At 39.2% G+C, this 17,609-nt stretch overlaps 1 protein-coding gene across 14 annotated transcripts in view; it reads left to right on the forward strand.

Annotated features, from left to right (window-relative positions):
• Nucleotides 1–17,609, forward strand: part of FNBP1 (formin binding protein 1) — a 110,767-nt gene that overhangs the window by 33,685 nt on the left and 59,473 nt on the right. For 12 of the 14 annotated variants that reach the window (XM_055796671.1, XM_055796677.1, XM_055796683.1 and 9 more), the window contains exons 1-4: nt 523–648; nt 3,316–3,431; nt 8,366–8,422; nt 10,991–11,138. In XM_055796671.1, the coding sequence (XP_055652646.1) occupies nt 538–648; nt 3,316–3,431; nt 8,366–8,422; nt 10,991–11,138 (432 nt within the window). In that variant the 5' untranslated portion in view covers nt 523–537. Of the gene's footprint in view, nt 1–522; nt 649–3,315; nt 3,432–8,365; nt 8,423–10,990; nt 11,139–17,609 lie in introns of those variants that run through there. The other 2 variants (XM_055796740.1, XM_027781807.2) reach the window with 1 other exon arrangement.

A 17,609-nucleotide genomic window follows, 5' to 3' on the forward strand; every position in this document is an offset into this window, starting at 1 on the left:
GTACTCTGTCATCCCTATGATTCATTAGGTTTAACACAGCCTTTGCCTACCTTCAGCTTGCTGAGCAGATCCATGAAACAAGGACTGCCTGTGTTGGGTTCCTCTGGGTGCACTGCCTTTCTTTCGGAATCTCATGCTCAGCAAGTGATGGTGTTGCCGATTTTACTGACTTTTTTCATTTTTTTTCTGTCCTTAAGGAGCACAAGAAGGAGAATGAATAATGGAATATATGACCCCAGTGTAACACACTGTTGTGGGGTGTTGGCTGCTTAGTGAAATGACACTTGGGCCAAAACTGTTCCATACCCAGAAAAGGACAGAAACTCTTCTCTTTAGCAATGTCTGCAGAAAGCTAAATTCCACCTTGCCTTGCTTCTTGAAGCAGCGGTCAGTGCTTGTAGTTTATCTGGTTGAGGTTCTTCTGGTTACAGCTTTGTTCAGAAGTGTCTCTGCTAGTGTTATAAATAGGAAGTTAGCATCTTCATGCAGGTGGTCTGACAGCAGTGCTGCGGTGTGTTTGCCTTTGCACTGCACATCATGGAGTTTTCTTTTGACAGACTTGACATAGTGAGGCTGTTGACGCAGTCCAGCAGATCCATCTATGGGATAACAGACCAAACTGAGGCAGCTGCCTGGAGCCATTTTCAGGTTTTCATTTTTACTCTGATCTAAATGATGCTCTGAGAATTGTCAGGATGCTAGTGGTGGTGGTGGAAGAGGTTTGGACAAGTCACTGCTGAAACTCCCTTTCCAGGGTGAACTTGCTCTGTCTTTCTGGGCAGTCAGTAGTCTGAACTATCTTGAAGGGCAGGGTCTCCTTGAAAGGTGTTCTTTTCTATGGGAAACTATGACCTTTCCTCTTTTGATGGGGTTACAGTAGGATGCTGTTAGTTTCCTGCTACTAGTATGGTACATCTGATAAAGGTGGTTTAATTTGCTTACAGGGATTAGGGAGTGGATTTCCCTCCATGAGATTTCCTTTCTCAAAGTTGGGAGCGTGTGTGAATACGTGTAAACTTCCGAGTAATGGACTGCCTTGTGGGGTATTCGTATATGCATGTGTTTATGTTAAATGTAAATACTGCAAGAGGAGGATGTGGGATAGTTACAAGACCTCTTTATCATATACCTTAAAAAGGCCATGTTTGCACTACTGTCTTTCTTGACAACAGCATGTTCTGAGAGATGTAGAGGTTGTGTATTTGAAGCAGAGCAGAAGGTGCCTTGTTGTGCTGGCATCGTACTCCAGACAGCACGCTATGTTCCTTCCGGCTCAGAGCCCTCTGGGACAAGGAGAGGTCTGTGATGTTACTCATGTTGTCTTTGTATTGTCCCCAGCTGTGAAATTATCTGAAATAAGGATTTCTGTATATGCAAATATGTACTGGCTTAGTCCATATCTTTCCTTTCTGCAGAATACATGCATCCCTTTGAGTGAATGATGTTATGTTGGTTTAAGGGTGGTTTATATTGCTAGAAGTCAGGCTTTTACTCTGTGTAGTTTGAACATTTTTTTTCTTTTCTTCCCTTCCCCCCACCCTGGTTGCCCTTAACCACTTCCTAGTTTCTGGAGCAAAAGGCTGAAACTTTACTATTTTTGTAACTTTATACTATTGCCCTTTTGCTGTTCTGCCTCCAGTGCCTCTTTAATTGACTAAAACTGACATAATTTAAATTGAAGCCTAGTCTGGTTTGGCTGAATTGGTTTAAAATACTACCGTATGCTGAACCAGAGTGAATAAGCAACTACACAAATCCGGCATGTCCTATTCCATGCCTGTTACCTGCTGGTCTAACTTGCCTTCTTGCTAGGATTTAGCAGATTTCCTGCTCTAACACAGTTTCTGTTTCTCCCCTTCAAAATACAGTTAAAAGCAGTTTTGTTAGCAAGAAGCAGCTTCTGTGTGCATGACTATTTTGTTCAGTGCAGAACGAATCTTTCCTGATATTGATCTAACTTACCAGTCAGAGCCAGATATACAAGAAAGCAGAAAGTGGTATTTGCTTAAAAGCAACATATTTATAAGCTAGGCTTTGTGGTAGTTTTCTGCTATTCTGCTGCTCTCTGCAGCTAAGGAAGTGGGCTTGTATTGCTTTGACAACATTTGATGATTGCTCTACAAACTGAAAGTCACAAGACCAAATCTTTGGCAGATAGAAGCATCTCTTCTCTGTCAGAAGCTTTTACTGTGGCAGCTAAGCATTTGACCTAAATCTATTGCTGTGTACAATTTTTTTTGAAAATGTTGTAAATCTAACTTTTGTACTGCAGATGTACAAACTTACTTTCTATTTTCCATGTAAACCATAATGGAACCTGACACCGAGTAAGTGAGGCTGATACTAAAGACCATGTTTATACTTTGTTTTTGTCAGAATAAGTATTCGCTGTATCAGTAAAAACTTACAGTAACAATTTAAAAAATATTTTTTGAGTCTTGTAGAAACATTAACTTCTGAAAGGCTGTGTGGAATGGACAATTATGGAATTTGAGTGGTGTTGAAATAATAAAAATTTAAAAGATAAGGTAATTTTAGGTTAAATCTGCAGATAGTAATAAGCTGGCTTGGATAATTGATTTGGATTTAGAGTTGCTTAATTTCTTTTGGCATTTGCAAAGCCCATACTGACTTGTGGAATGTTCTTGACTGAAAAAGATTTTATTGAAAACATGTGTGACTGTTTTTGAGGGCAACAATGTTTGAAGAACAAAGTAGCGTCTATATATAAATGGAGGTAGACAAGAAAACTTACTGTAAACATAGCTGATGTGATTTTTTTTTTTTTTTGGCATCATTTGTTAGCATGTCTTCTGATTCAGAGCAAAACAGGCTTATAGGGGAGGTAAATTCTGTAGAAAAGTTGTTAGCTGTTCTAAATGATATTTTAAGTTCATAACACTGACAAAGCTGGAGTCTAAATCAATATGTTTCAGACTAAAATCAGAATTATTAATTAGGAGTAGACCCCAAATTAATGGAACCTGTGTTAATTCTTCAGAGTAAGATAAAATACTGGCTAGTGTACCTGTTCCTTACCCATTGTCAAAGTATGTCTTACATTAGATTATATTCAGAAGAATTGCCAGGATTTCTGAAATGAACTGATTCAGAAATGAGGAATGAAGAATGTTACTGAATTGGTCTCATGCTAAAAGACAAATTTCTGCCCATGAAAAACCTGTATTGCTACAAAAATGACTAACTGTGGTTATGGAAAATATTAATAACTCTTTATGGTATATGCACTTTGTAAAGTATTTTTAGTTATCTCTATGTTCAATGAGACTAAACTATTCTTTTGATTCATTGCAGGACCAGTTTGACAACTTAGAAAAACATACGCAATGGGGTATTGATGTTCTGGAAAAATTCATCAAGTTTGTAAAAGAAAGAACTGAGATTGAACTCAGCTATGCAAAGCAGCTTAGGTAAGTTGATACGTAAAGTTCTGGACTTTGAGTTGCATCTGTTCAGAGCCTGTAATAATCTGAAAGTTTACTGTTTCAGTGGTGGTAATTTGTTTGGCTTATAATAATGGCTTTTAGAGAATAGCTTTAATTTAGAGAATGGAAAGCTGAAGTTCATTTAAGATACAGTTTTATTATCTCTGCTAAAAAACATATGCTTTGCAAAAAGAAAGGTTAAGTACTGAATAGCATACTAGGCCTTACTCATGATTAATGGCTCAGGCTTTGAGGATAGCATTGCAATGTTTTCCATGAAATTAGGACTGCTGTGCTTAAAATTCTTCAGGGTTTTAAGAATTAGGCAGAATAACAATCATTAGTTGTAAGGCAAAGTTTAGGGTTTCTGTTCATAAGACAGGCTCTTTTTGAATATGTGTTGTAACAACTGCAGGTCAGAAAGTCAGTCTCAGGCCTAGGAAAATTCACCTGTGTAGTTAGCCAGGTTGCAGCCTGAGATTTGAATTTTGACAGTTTTATACTGTTGCCACTGTTCTTGCAATCTGTCTTCTGAACAGAGAGCAGAGATCCAGTGCATTTATCTAAAGTAGCTAAATTACTGGAAATTCCTGCTAGGTACTTTCTGCATGTCTGGTTTGACCATCAGATTGTAGTTGGAGACCAAGTGTATGTGAACCAGACCCAGAAAACTTACTCCCTTAGACCAGATCCAATGCCAATGGCGGAGGGGTACTAAGAACCCTCCCACAATGAGTAGCACTTACCCTGCTTTCCCACTAGGGTGGAAAAAAATGAGGTGAACCGGATAGAAGGGAATACAACATGCAGGCAGTCCTGCTGCTGCTGAGACAGGTTGTGGTACAGTATTGTTGGCAGCCACTATTGGGGGTCCAGAGTGATAAATGGGAGGTGGTGGAGCTAACTGGGGAGGGGAGTGCAGGAGTAATCCTTCCTAATCCTTCCAATAAATACACACTTTTTTTTGTATGCATTACAATAGTACATATTGGAACTCTTTCCGTCTTCTCAGTATTTATAGAGATTGAGATCTGAGGTTCTAGTTGATCTGTATATAGCTAAAGCACAATGTCTATTTAAAAAAAAAAATCACCTAGAATTTCTGATGCTTGTGTTAGAATGGATTTGCAATGCACAATGACCTGTCATTTACAAGGAGCTGGTAGTTGATAAAACCCTTGTCTTCATGGTTATGTGCTTTCTCAGGGGAATGCCACAAGAATTCCCCAAGGTTTCTGATACAGAGAAGCAGGAAATGGAAAATGACTTGTGCAGTAACAAATTGCTCACATCCTATGAAGATGAGAAAAGATTGTATTAGAGAGGCAAAATGAGATGGGGGAAAAAGAGGGTATGACTGGACTGGGAAAACCCAGCAGGTGTGAGCAGGCTGATCTTACGAAGATTAGCACACTAGACTCGCTGAATTTCTTTTCAGATATGAAGAGCATAATTATGAAAATAAACACACATACAAAGTGTTGAAGGAAAGTGGGACGTAGTTTTACTTGTGACTATCTAGAAACTCTGAACTCCTAGATTTTATTTCTTATTCTGTCCTAGGCTTCCAAAACAAACTTGGTCAATTTATGCAGTGCTGTGTGGGGTCTTTTAAGAAGTTAGAGGTATAAAAGAAAAAAACAAAAATGTAGACTTGTCAAATATTGAGATGAAACAGTGTTGGACATTAAAAAAACCAAAAAGAACCACACAACCCACAAATCAAAACCAGACAATAAATCGTGCATCTGCTTTTAGTAAGTCTCCTCAAGCCTGGTGCATACCTCTTTTATCACATCCATTTGGTGTAAAAGGGCTGTACAATATCGTTGCGTATCATAACATGCAGACTTACTATTAAAAAGGAACAAGTTAACACAAAATACTCCTGTGGATTTAACTCAAGTTTTACTTATAGTGTAAGTAAAGCTAATGAATTTTACTTTTTGTGAAACACATTCTCTGCTTGGTCTCTGGGCTCCCTAGCTAGCTGTTCTTCCTCTCTATCTGCATCTCAGCCTGGTCATCTGTTGAAGTTTAATTGGCTTCTATTTAGAAACATTTCTTTCCTTCCTCTTTATAATTCTACAGATATCTCTGTAATATTTTGGTTTAAAAGTCTTAAGCTAATCTACATACTTGCAGGATGCATCAAATTTACCTGTTTATACCAGTGGAAGAAACTCCACAGTGTGCCACACCATACACGTTGTGCCTGCACTGTTAGTCCTGCTTGTACCCTTTATAATCAGTCCTGGTTTGAGAGTCCAGTTCAGATTTTACATGACTGGTTTACATTATAATTGTTGAGTCATTGAACTAGGCTGGGAAGGAAGGGATGCAGAAACTATGCTAAGAGTGTTCACTGGTTACCATGTTTGTTTTGAACTTCCATTGTATGTTGACATGCTCTGAATGCTGAAGTGTTTTGTTGTCCTCCTTCCCTAGACTCTACTTAAAGCGCACACACTGAGAATCACGAAGTGTGTCAAAAGTCTTGCCTAATATGGTGATGAGTAGATAGTCTTGAGGAAGACCAACCTCTAATGGATGATAAATGTGAAAGAGCAAGATGTCAAAGAAGTGAAAATAAGGGAGCAGAGAAACAAGCTGAAAGGGCAGAAAAAATTATGCAGAGTGAAAGGCAAAGAGAAACTTGAATTGGAGGGAGGTATGCAGGCTAGCACAGCATCTTCCTGGAACTGCTGTTTTACTGCTAGTGTTTGCTCTTCTGTGTTAGCTCCTCTTTAATCACTGTCAGCTCTGGAAGTGTCATTGCTTTGTGAGATTGAACCTGGGAAGTGCTGGTGTTCTGGTCATGGCACTGCATGATTGCAATGCTGAACTTCAGCAATACTGTATCACTTCTGGTTTTTTCGTTTGTGTCCTCGGTAAAACCCTACATATGTTTCTGGTTTTTTGTTTTGTTGGTGGTGTTTTTGGTTTGTTTTTTTTTTTTTTTAAAGGGGGGGGGGGAATCTTATGAGCTCAAATATATAGACACTATATTTTATGTGTTTTATAAAGTTCATATACAATAATACAGTGTTTAGCCCAGATGCTAATTCTTGTTACGTGCTTTCAGAATACTTTTTCTGTGAAAGCATGCTGTCAGGTTTTTTTTGGCCCCAGCTTCTTAGCATTTCTACAGCTTCAAAGATTCACGAGAAGACAGCTGTGTATGTCCAAATTAACTGGGCAGCTTGACAGTGCAAGGAGATTTGTGTTTTCAGTGTGTGTGAAAATGCCCTTTTAGTGCAGTCTTTTGTGTATGTTTTCTTGTAGTTTTTCCTTTCCTCTTTAAGCAGGTGTGTGGAGGAGGCATTCCTATGGCATATGAAGAGTGCTCTAAGACTTTCTGTAATCATGCGGAACAGTTTGCAGAATTCTTCTCATGCTGGTATTCTTTGGTTGAAACTGCTGAATGCGAAAGTAGAGAGAAGTTCATTGTTTCAGAGCATGCTCTTTTCAGAGAAGGCTGAGACTGGCAAGGAGATGCTCATTTGAATCCCTTCCAGTAGAGATATTTACATTTTGAGAAACACATGTTTGTCTGTGCAAATCTGCAAGGTTTCTGGCTACTACTCTGTTTGGGCAGATGCTCCTTAATTCCTTAAGGAGAACAGAAGGAATAACAAATGTGAGTCAAGAGGCCCTGCTATCTCCCAGTGAGCAGTAAACCCAGCATGCAGCAGGGGGTGGGTTACACTTCTGAAAAAGCAGTTTCTTTTTGACTGGATGCGTTCTAAGAGGTCTCCAAAGAGTTTGGCACAGATAGGTCAGTGAAACTTGGTAGTCCTTTGGACAGTGATTCCATCAATACCACTTGTATGTTATTTTTAATCACTGAAACAACCTCGTAGAGCTAAAACAAATAGCTTCCATTTCTCAGTAGGATAACAGAGGCTGGTCAGAAAGCCTATAGTAATATGGTTGAGTTTAAAATAGAGGAAATTCCAGTACTGCAGCACTGAAAAGGTCTTAAAATTGCTAAGTAAGATTTGTCGGCTCTCTGATTTGCATTGTTTGAGGGATGCATGGTGGTGTATTATGTACAGTGCAATGTGCATTGTAGTGCTGAACTTCTAAGTATCCGCAAGGTGTGTTGAGTCTCAGGTGGACAGCCTGCATTCATCAAACCCCTGGTTTGCTGCTGGCTAGGGGCTTGCAGTCAATGCTTTCAAAACAATGAAAGCTCTATAATAACTGTCAAATGCCCAAACAGTTCAGATTTCATATTCAAGATCTGATCACTTGAAGACTATCAATGTTTTAAAATGGAATCATTAGTTGGATGTGGAGTAATGAGAGATGCAATCATCTGTGCTAATTGGGCTAATAAAATTTCACGTTTCTCCCAGTGTCAGATGATAATCATAAAATGATTCCCCTTTTGTCATCGCAGTGCAGCTTCCCACAGCTTTATGAAGACTTTTCTTTCCTTGGAAGCAGCCTGCTAAAGGCAGGCAAATCTGCCTGGCCATGAGTGTCGCTGCAGCAAATCGAATATTAAAGGGCTAGCTGACCTTTGAATATGGAGTAGCACCTTCTGCTGGCTGGAGTTTGTAAAGCCTGTCTGTATCTAAGGCCCAGTGTTTTTACTGTATAAGGGTCTCTCTTTTACATCGGGCAAAGGAGAACAAGAACTTGGGTGTATTGACTTGACCTTAACTTAGGAACTTCTTGGGTTCAGAATCTGCTACTTTATTGCAGTTAAAGAGACTGAAGCACTGTACGGCGCATTTGTTGAGTGCTAGTACAACACAATGAAAGCCTAATTCCAACCATACTTCTAAAAAGGTGTCTGATCACTGTAAATAAAAAGAAGCCCCACAGAATGTGTGTGCATGCAAAAATTATCCAATTAACTTAAAGGAAGATTAAAATTTAATCAGACATATATATTTTTTTTATTTTAGGAACCTTTCAAAGAAATACCAACCGAAAAAGAACTCCAAAGAGGAGGAAGAATACAGGTATGTTCATGATCCACTCCTGGGTGAGCATGCATTGACTGAGGAAGGAAAAAAGTTTGGCTTACCAACTACAATTTGGTTTGTAAACCAAAGATTTTACAGTACAGAAATCATAGATGTAGAAACAGGCTTACATAGTAGATGCTAAGGAGTGGATTTTCAAAGTTTGGATTTGGTCTGTAACTACTCGGTTCCCTTGATATGTTATGACCTGATTTGGAGGGTTTTGTTTTGGGTTTTTAAAGTTTTTATGGTACATGAAAGTCCAGACTGTATGTATGATCCTGTCTCTTTGAAGTGAATGACCAAACTCTTAACAGCTTTTAGCAGGAACAGAAACAGTTGTTAATTTTGGCATGAAATTTAAGCAGTCTGTCTAAGTATTAAATTACTCACATGGACTGACAGCACAGATTAGTAACTTACTAAAAGGATAATGTTATAACACCACAGAGAAACCAGCTCTTCTTGAAGAGTAAGGTGAAGAATGGAGTTTGTACTCCCAGTATCCTGGGATGGATTGAGGTACAAGTTGTTGCTGTTGAAGGGTGTTGTGTGGCCTCAGCTGCCTGCTGTTGATTCACATGTTCAGACTGTATCTCCCTGGTGGCAGGGGACTAATGTGTTGCTCGTAGATAATGACTGCAGCATCAAAGCACAGCTTCTTCCTGGGTGATGCTGTGGACATGGATACAGGTGATGATGGACCATGTGTCATTAAGAACATTCCTGTCCTTGATGAGGTTAAAGATGTTCCTTAAAGAGAACTTCTTGGAGGAGGAGCTTTACAACAGACAGGCTATAAGTCAGAGCAAGAATGTTTTTCCTTAGAGCACCCTAACTTTGGAGTTTCTTAGTGTCGGTGTTTTGCAATGCATCAGCTTTGAACAAAGCCATCGCAGAGTCTGACCCTGCAGCCTTGTATTCCAGGAAATTGCCCTGCCTCTGTAGAGCCCAGCAGCAGATTCAAATCCTTGACCTTGAAATTTGAAACATTGCAAATGAGTTTAGATATTGGTCCAAATGTATGATTATATTAATTTAGATTTTTTCGGTCAGACCTTCAAGCTGTTGTATACAGCTACTGTAGTGGCTTGTATTAACAGAGATAACAGCCTTTTCTTTTTTATTTATTTTCAGTGAAGTTGTTTGGGAATCATTTATGCCATTGTTTTCTGAGATACTGATATTTACACAAGGATGCTTACGTTACAGGCACATCAGCTGTTTTAGTCTGTACCCAGGATTAGGAATAAATCTGCCTTTGGGTAGCTACACAAGAAATGAGTACTACAGTGTTTTTTGATACATATTTTATTGCTAGAAAAGGATGTTGGAGTTGAATGATTCACGTTGATGTGGCACAGAAGTTCCCGTGTATCCTTTGCCCTTTTAAATATAGTGTTCACCTCAGTATAGCTTCCTCATGACAAATCCCTAGACATTGTTTGTAGATGTGTGACCTTTAGGTGCCTTGGATGCTGCTGTGAGACAGCCTGTCTAAAAATGATCTATTCTCAAGCTTATTGTCAGCCTGTAGTTCTGTGGCTTTGATCCCCTGTCTTCTGTAGCTGGGATTTGTCTCAAGGCACCACAGCTTGACTGTGAATGTGGCTGCTTGTACTGGACTATTATTTTTAGTCTCTTTTTAGTGTGTTTTTTTCTGTTTTTTCTCTGATGCCTTTTTCATTCTTACTTGTAATGTACCATTCACCTCTTTCCTCTAAATCTCTCCCCCTTTGCTTTGCTTTTTCACCTTTAGGTGATGTTGTCAGTGCAGACTGCTGCCATTTAATATTAATAGTTCTTCTAGTGTGTACAAGTGCAGTGCTTCAAAGCTGCTGTTTTCCAGCTGAGCAGCACAGCACCAACAGAGCTGCATTTCGATACCACAGCTGGCTGTGCTGAACAGGCTAGTAACATAATCTGCTGGTTTAAAATTGCGTGCACAGATGTTTTTTCTTCCTTTTAATAATGCAAGGGTTGTTGTATAGGAGATTATTTTATGTGAAAAATAATCTTTGCCATGGAAGGTGCTAAACATATGGGTTGACAGTGAACACTTGGTTAGTAAACTCACTACCTCTTTGAAAACTTTATAGTAGCTGGTTTAAATCAAACTTAATGTATGAAAAGTTTTCTTTTCTGCACTATGCTATCAAAAAATTTGGTTGCTTAGACAAGATTTTGCCAGGTAGAGTATACTGATGACTCTGTGCACTGAATTGTATGACTTAAAAGACCATAACCAGAAATGTTTTGGTGAATAGAGATTAGAATAGCAAAGTTCCAGAGCTGTGCTGATAAAAAAAACCCTGGCACTCTAAAACTGTGATTATTTTAAGAGCCAATGTCAAACTGTCTAAATTGAGACAAATTTATCAGACAACTGTCAAGCGTGTGGAATAGGCTTCCTTTTGAGAAATTCCTTCAAGTGAATCTGTGCTAATCCATATTCAGTCTCATGTAGCAATACGAAATGCTTAAGAAGTATACAACCTCCCTTTTGCAGTGTGTCTTTCTGAAAAGAAAGGGACTAAAAGCAAAATGCGTTTTTGTCCTCTGCAGGTACACATCAACTAGAGCCTTCCTAGCAACTCTAAATGAAATGAATGACTATGCTGGACAGCATGAGGTCATTTCAGAGAACATGACCTCTCTTATCACTGGAGAGTTAACACGCTATGTGCAGGAGCTGAAACAAGAGAGGAAATCGGTAACTGATTATTTTTTATTATTCACAGTTATTTGCTACTTAAGACATAATTAGTGGTAGGGAGTTCAATGTTAAGTAAAATTGATTTGTAGTTAATAAACATGATCTTTGCTAATAAACTAAGCATTAAAAAAAGTGGGTTACGTGCCCTGGCCAAGTCACTGAACCATTTGTATCAAATGTTATAAAAACAGACAGCAATGCCTTCAGGAGAATCCCTGCTAAATAAGGTCAGAGACCCATCTGTGCTTAAGGTTCCGTTAGCCAAAAGCTTGTTTAGGGAAGACTCCAGCAGCACTGTGTAAAGCCTGAAAAAGAGGAAAAACTGTATTACTCAGACTGATTGAAAGAATTATTAGGATCTTGGTTTGCATTTTGCTGCTTCTCAGCCAGATCTCATCATTGGAACTTTCTTAAAAATGAGTCTATGAGAAATAGGGTGTCTGTCTTGTTTTGTGATAGTGGGGAATCTAGTTTTTCAACCTGTTATTCTTCAAGACTGGTGGAATTAGGAGCTTTTATTACTACTGTATTTCAGCTATCAGTTTAGGAACTTATGTGCCTGCTACAGTAAATGTTCAAAGCTAATTAATTTGCATGTCATTAGCTGTGAAAGGCATATAATTGAGATGCGATTTTTCTTCCTTGCCTTGAACCCTTTTATCCCTGGGATAAGTGGGCATAAAATAGTCATTCGAAGTGTTATTGTTAGAAATACTGTTAACACAGGTATTAAATTACTAAGAGAAGTGCAACAAGGCAAAGTAGTATGAAGGCACTCACTAGATTTCATTTCTGGACTGTTGATCCATTACAGAAATTGTAGAACTACTCTTGCTCGGTCCAGCAAAACTTACCTGTTTATCGGTAGTCCCACTAAATCAGCATGGGTCAAAGCGCTGTGCAGGACCAGAGTCCTCGAAATTACCATCTTTTCCAAAGTCTGGGGTTCTAGGACTGTTAACAGAAAGTCTGGGGTTCTAGGACTGTTAACAGAAAGTCTGGGGTTCTAGGACTGTTAACAGAAAGTCTGGGGTTCTAGGACTGTTAACAGAAAGTCTGGGGTTCTAGGACTGTTAACAGAAAGTCTGGGGTTCTAGGACTGTTAACAGAAAGTCTGGGGTTCTAGGACTGTTAACAGAAAGTCTGGGGTTCTAGGACTGTTAACAGAAAGTCTGGGGTTCTAGGACTGTTAACAGAGGAATATAATGTATAGACATAACTTTAATTTGCAGAATGGTGTATAATCTTTCACCAACATACATTGGCAGTGATATGAAAGGATATTTTACATATAGCTGTGATTAGAATGTTTTCGCAGCCACTTCTATGACCTTCTGTTCAGCAGGGATTCTGTACAATAAGCAAAGCAAAAAAAAAAAAAGCATGCTAGTGTGGCATTTTTCTGTTACTTCTACTGTATTTACCTGATTTTTCAATTACATGGACGTATAAGGTGATTGAAATGTCTATTAGACATTTTAAGCACAAAAAGAGAGAGGACTTGCTATCTTTCTTGTAAAGAATGTGAGTAGTAACTATAAGGGTTTCGGTTTTGTAGACTTCTGTGGTAAATATAGCTCAAATAATAGGTGAATGACAGGAAAATTCATTTAATATTGGTTGAGTAATAACATCATGGGAACAGCAGAAGACCAACTGACAGTGTATTTACTTGCTGTTGCTTATCCTTTAACAGAAGAGTTGTCAGTCATGGTTGTGTTATGTTCTTGACATGAATATAAGCTATATGAATTACAAATCATTGTCTGATTCCTGTAGATTTCTGATTTCTGAGCAAATGGTGTTGAAAAGAACACTGCTTCCGCCTCCAGGCATCTTTCATACATCACCTGTCTTACTCCATACCATCAAACACTAATGCATCAGTCATGCTCGTCTGCAGGAAGAGAAGGTAGCTGTTGTGTAAATACTGCAGAGGGCTGATGCTCTGCAAAACCTTTTGTGATTTGAATTGGTATTTCCAGAAACTTTGCTGGTGGAGTTCTCATTCTTGTTGCTTGATATGTCATCATCTGCTATGCTACAAGTTCATGGAATCATTTAGGTTGGAAAAGACCCTTAAGATCGTAGAGTCTGATCATTAACCCAACACTACTAAGTCCACCAAGTTGCTCTAAGCCGTAAGTAAAGATGGTTGCTTCTGGGGCTAGAGCCACACACAGGAATTGGGAGACCCACATTCTTGTCTTGTGTAATTTGAATGAAGTCATTCAAGTGTCCAAATCTCTGTAAACCCGTACAAATTCCCAATGATTTCAGTATGACTGAGGTAGATAAGCAGCCTTGCTCTTGTTGCAGTTTCCTACCTGGAAGATGGTAATGATATACACAAGAAGTGTCGTAAGTATAAATGGGTGAAAGATGAATTCAAGTACAGCAGAAAGTGGTCAAGCAAATATGTAAGACTAAAGAGCCTCTGTTTCCAGAGGAAACCCCTTTCATATGCAACAGGAATTTTGCATTTAGCTGTCATGGAGTATGAGGAGGGTGATCTTTAAACACATGGGGTCTGATGCATGCCTGCATTACTCTTGTTTTCGTGCTCACTTAGCTCTGTTGATTAAAGTGGGATTACACCAGCAGATGATTGGGGTTGCACAATAATAAATAACACTTCTTTGTTTTTCCTTGATAGGTACAAGTCTGTAGCCTGTAAGCAGCACAGAATCTGATAGTATATAAAGCCTTACATTGCTTTTACGCTGGATAAAATCCATTTGGCATGCCATTTTTATGTATGTTGGATTTGTTTGAGTACTGTGAAAGATGTACTCAATGGCTGCTTATGTCATGTTTTTCTATATGAGAAAGTTGCTAATGGTGAAAATAAAGGAAGAAGCAGCTAATCGGAAAAAGGCAGGACAGTCTTCAGATTGGACAAGTGAGATGATTTGCAAATTCAGTGGTTTAGTGCTGTTCAAAAGCCAGATATCTCCTCTTTCCTTGGGCCCCGTTTGGAGCTTAGGACAGTTCTGCACTACCTTTATGTTTTTACAGATGATGTGCTTTGTTGCATGACTGGTTTTGATAGTCAGAAAGTGATAAGAAAAAACAGACTCTTTTTGTGAAACTTGAATATCCTTAGCAACAAAGGTCAATCAGTATGTTAAACTTTGTCATATTATGCATTCCTCTTCAATGGGATAACCCTCATTGATGTTACCACTGTACCAGATGAGTTGTTTTGCCCTCACTGTCACTGAAGTTAGTATGCCCTGCCTGCTTTTCGCACACAGTGTGTGTGCATGTGAGAGGAAGAACTCGTCGTGCTGTTTCACTTCTCAGCTGTCTAGTGAAGTGAAACTTTCATAGTATAGTTCCTCACTTCAACTTCTTGTATTCTCTTGATCTTGGTGTGTCCGTGCTCTAATGTGAGTAATTACATTTTCAACTAGGATCTTGCTAGCTGCTTCAAAGCTGAAATTTCAGTTCTACAGTGTGTGCATGTCATGTCCCGTGCACCTTCTTTTTGCAGTTATTGAGGCCAGATACATGCGACTGAATTCTCCTTCACTGTTTGAAGACCTCCATCACCAAGCCACACACATCAGTGGGGGATTGTCTCTCAGAGGGCTTTAGGGAAAGAACTTGCTTCTGCAGATGTTCTTTGTGCCACCTCAATTTCATCAAAACCTTACTTTGGGGTAGCTGTGGAAGGTGCATGGGTCATGACATGCACACGTCTGTTGAGCTGGAGGCCCTGCAGTATGACATAAGTGGGTCTTAATCTTGCTTGTCTGTGACAAAAGAAAAGGAGATGATTCCAGTAATGTCAAGAGGGTTGTTTGGATTTTACTTGATGTGCATTAACAGGTAATACATTTCCAGGCTGGAAACATACTCAAGAGTTCTACTTCCACCCGTGGCAACTGTTGATGCTTTTGATAGTGGCTCCTAAGCAGACCAGTTACTCTTGTATGAGAGAAAGGTTGCCAGCATTTTGATTGCTTAGGTGGGGGAATCTGCTTCTTCACATTGCTGCACCTGCCAGGTTACTCAGCATGCTTTTGTCTATTTAAAAAATAAAATAATACACACACACTGGGTTTTTTTTGCTTGTCACCATCTCTTTTATTGGTGACACCTAAGAGGACTTCTGCGCAAACATGTAGCCAGTGTGGCCCAAGCATTGCAGATGTCTTTATTTTTTAATTAAAGCTTCACAGGGGATAGCTTGGTTTAGGTATTCTCTAAACTATGGCTGAGGAAAACTCTCAATACTGTAGTCTGTCTGGATAGAAATTCAAGAATTAATTCCTGGGACAGTTCTGATTTAGATCTGTGGTCACAAACTAGGTCCAACTCATGGTCTCCTCTGGCAACAGCTGCTCTGTGTGGCTGTTGCTTATGTCAGCTCTACTAAAATGTATTGGGGAGTCATGAGCTATCTCTCTTATTACTACTGCTGCTGCTTTCATCTCTGCCTCCATCTCCCCTTGTGGGTAGGCTGGCTCCATACAATCAAGCATGAAAGTAAAGTAGAAGCCAAGAGTTTTGGTGCAGCACTGGGATTCTATGGTTGGGAGAGAATTTACCTGATGTCAATACATTCCATTTTGTGTTGGTATGGAAGGAGAACAGGGAATGAACGCATCTTTATGGGTACCATGAGGGCAAAAATGGCCTGGTTCTTTATCATGTGCCCTCCCTGTGTGTATTCATAAGGGGTGTGTGTGTACATGTCAGAGAACTTCCTGGTTTTTGTAGACTCTGAGGTGTTGATGAAAAGTAAGTAATTGGAGGAATTCTGCCACGTTCATTCATTCTGAATAGTGCTCTGTTCTGCAAATAGTCCTCTGGTTTTCAACTGGATTTCTTCACAGCATAATGCATCGTGCAAGTCTGAGATAGGATGGCAGAATATGACCCTGTCAAGTGCACAATGGATTTTTTTCCATGTTGCATTTTTGCCTCAAGGTCTCTGTATTTTTGGAGCACAGCTGTGCTTTGTGTGGCAGAGGAACAATGAGACATGGTTGCCTTCCAGAAATGGCAAACTAATGGCAAAATGGGTAGTAGGAAGAGGAAAAGAGAGACAGTGAAAGGAAGCGACTTGCTGAACTTCAAACTTCAGATTGATGAGATCCAAACTAGCTTTTCCCCAGCTCTTTTTCTGTGACTAACCCACTCCTAGCTTACTGCCCCATGAATGGAGTTAAAAGTATTCAATTTTAATCTAAGTGTAAGGGTATAAAAATTGAACGTTAATAAATACTTATGTTGCCAGGTAGAAGCTTTGCAGGAACAATTTATGAGCAGAAGGAGAACTCTGGGCATTTATGGGGGATTTTGTTGTGCTCAATAAATACACTGCACAACGATCCAACTCTGTGTATTCATCCACTCTTTCTTACAAGATATTTCAGCTGTATTTTAATTAAGCTAAATTGTGCCAATAGCATATGAAGTAGTAGTTATAAGAAATCAAAGAAGGCAGAAAATTGTTTATGAAAGATCATAATAAATTCTCTATATTCTTACTGAGCATTTCTTAGTTTTCCTTGAACTATGGCACATTAATGAAACTGTTAAATATTTGTATGTATCCTCTAATCATGCTGTGAAGAACTGTTCTGGGGTGGAAAAAGCAAATGCTTATTTACAGAAGTTTCTAAAACTATTTTTGTGTGGAAAAACTATACCTTTCAGATGGATGGGAAATTATTATTAATGTGAACTTTGGATTTAGCGGGATTGAAGTTGAGACCGCTGGATGTAATATCCTGCTCTTCCCAGTGTTGAAATGGGTACATTGAACTATGAGGTAATAGTTCAAATAATGTAGTTAAACAGAAGCCAATTTATTTAAGGGTTCTGATTGGGAAACAAAATATGGTTACTAGCAAATGTAGTTACCTTTCCTGTGAATTAGCCTGAATATTGCACTGCAGAGCAACAACATGTTAGAGAGATGAGTACCATTTCCTGCTTGGTGCATGACTGTGGCCCACCTAAGGGCCAGAGAGACTGAGCATCAGCTGTGTGTGTGTGTCATAGTTTAATGTGTATTAATCCAATACAATGAACACTAACAACAATTTTATTGTAACACAGTCTGATTAGACCTGTTGTTATCTCAAGGCTTTGTGCCCCACGTTGGGCACCAAAAAGGACTGTTGAGGTTTAACCCCGGCCAGCAACCAAGCACTATGCAGCTGCTCGCTCACTCCCCCCTCACCCGGAGGGATGGGGAAAAGAAACAGAAAGGAATGTGAAACTTTGAGGGTTGAGATAAGACCAATCAATAATTGAAAATGAATAAAAAAGGGAAATAATAATAACAATGACAATAACAGTTATAATGAAAGGGTGGGGGGAAAGAATAAAATTCAGAGGGAAAGGGAGAAAGGAAAAAAAGTGATGCACAGTACAACTGTTTCCAGCTGCTGACCAATTCCCAGCCAGTCCCCAAGTAATGATCCATAGGCCCTGGCCAACATCCGCCCC

Source organism: Falco peregrinus, chromosome 1 (assembly GCF_023634155.1).
Source record: "Falco peregrinus isolate bFalPer1 chromosome 1, bFalPer1.pri, whole genome shotgun sequence".
In the NCBI taxonomy this organism is placed as follows: domain Eukaryota; kingdom Metazoa; phylum Chordata; class Aves; order Falconiformes; family Falconidae; genus Falco; species Falco peregrinus.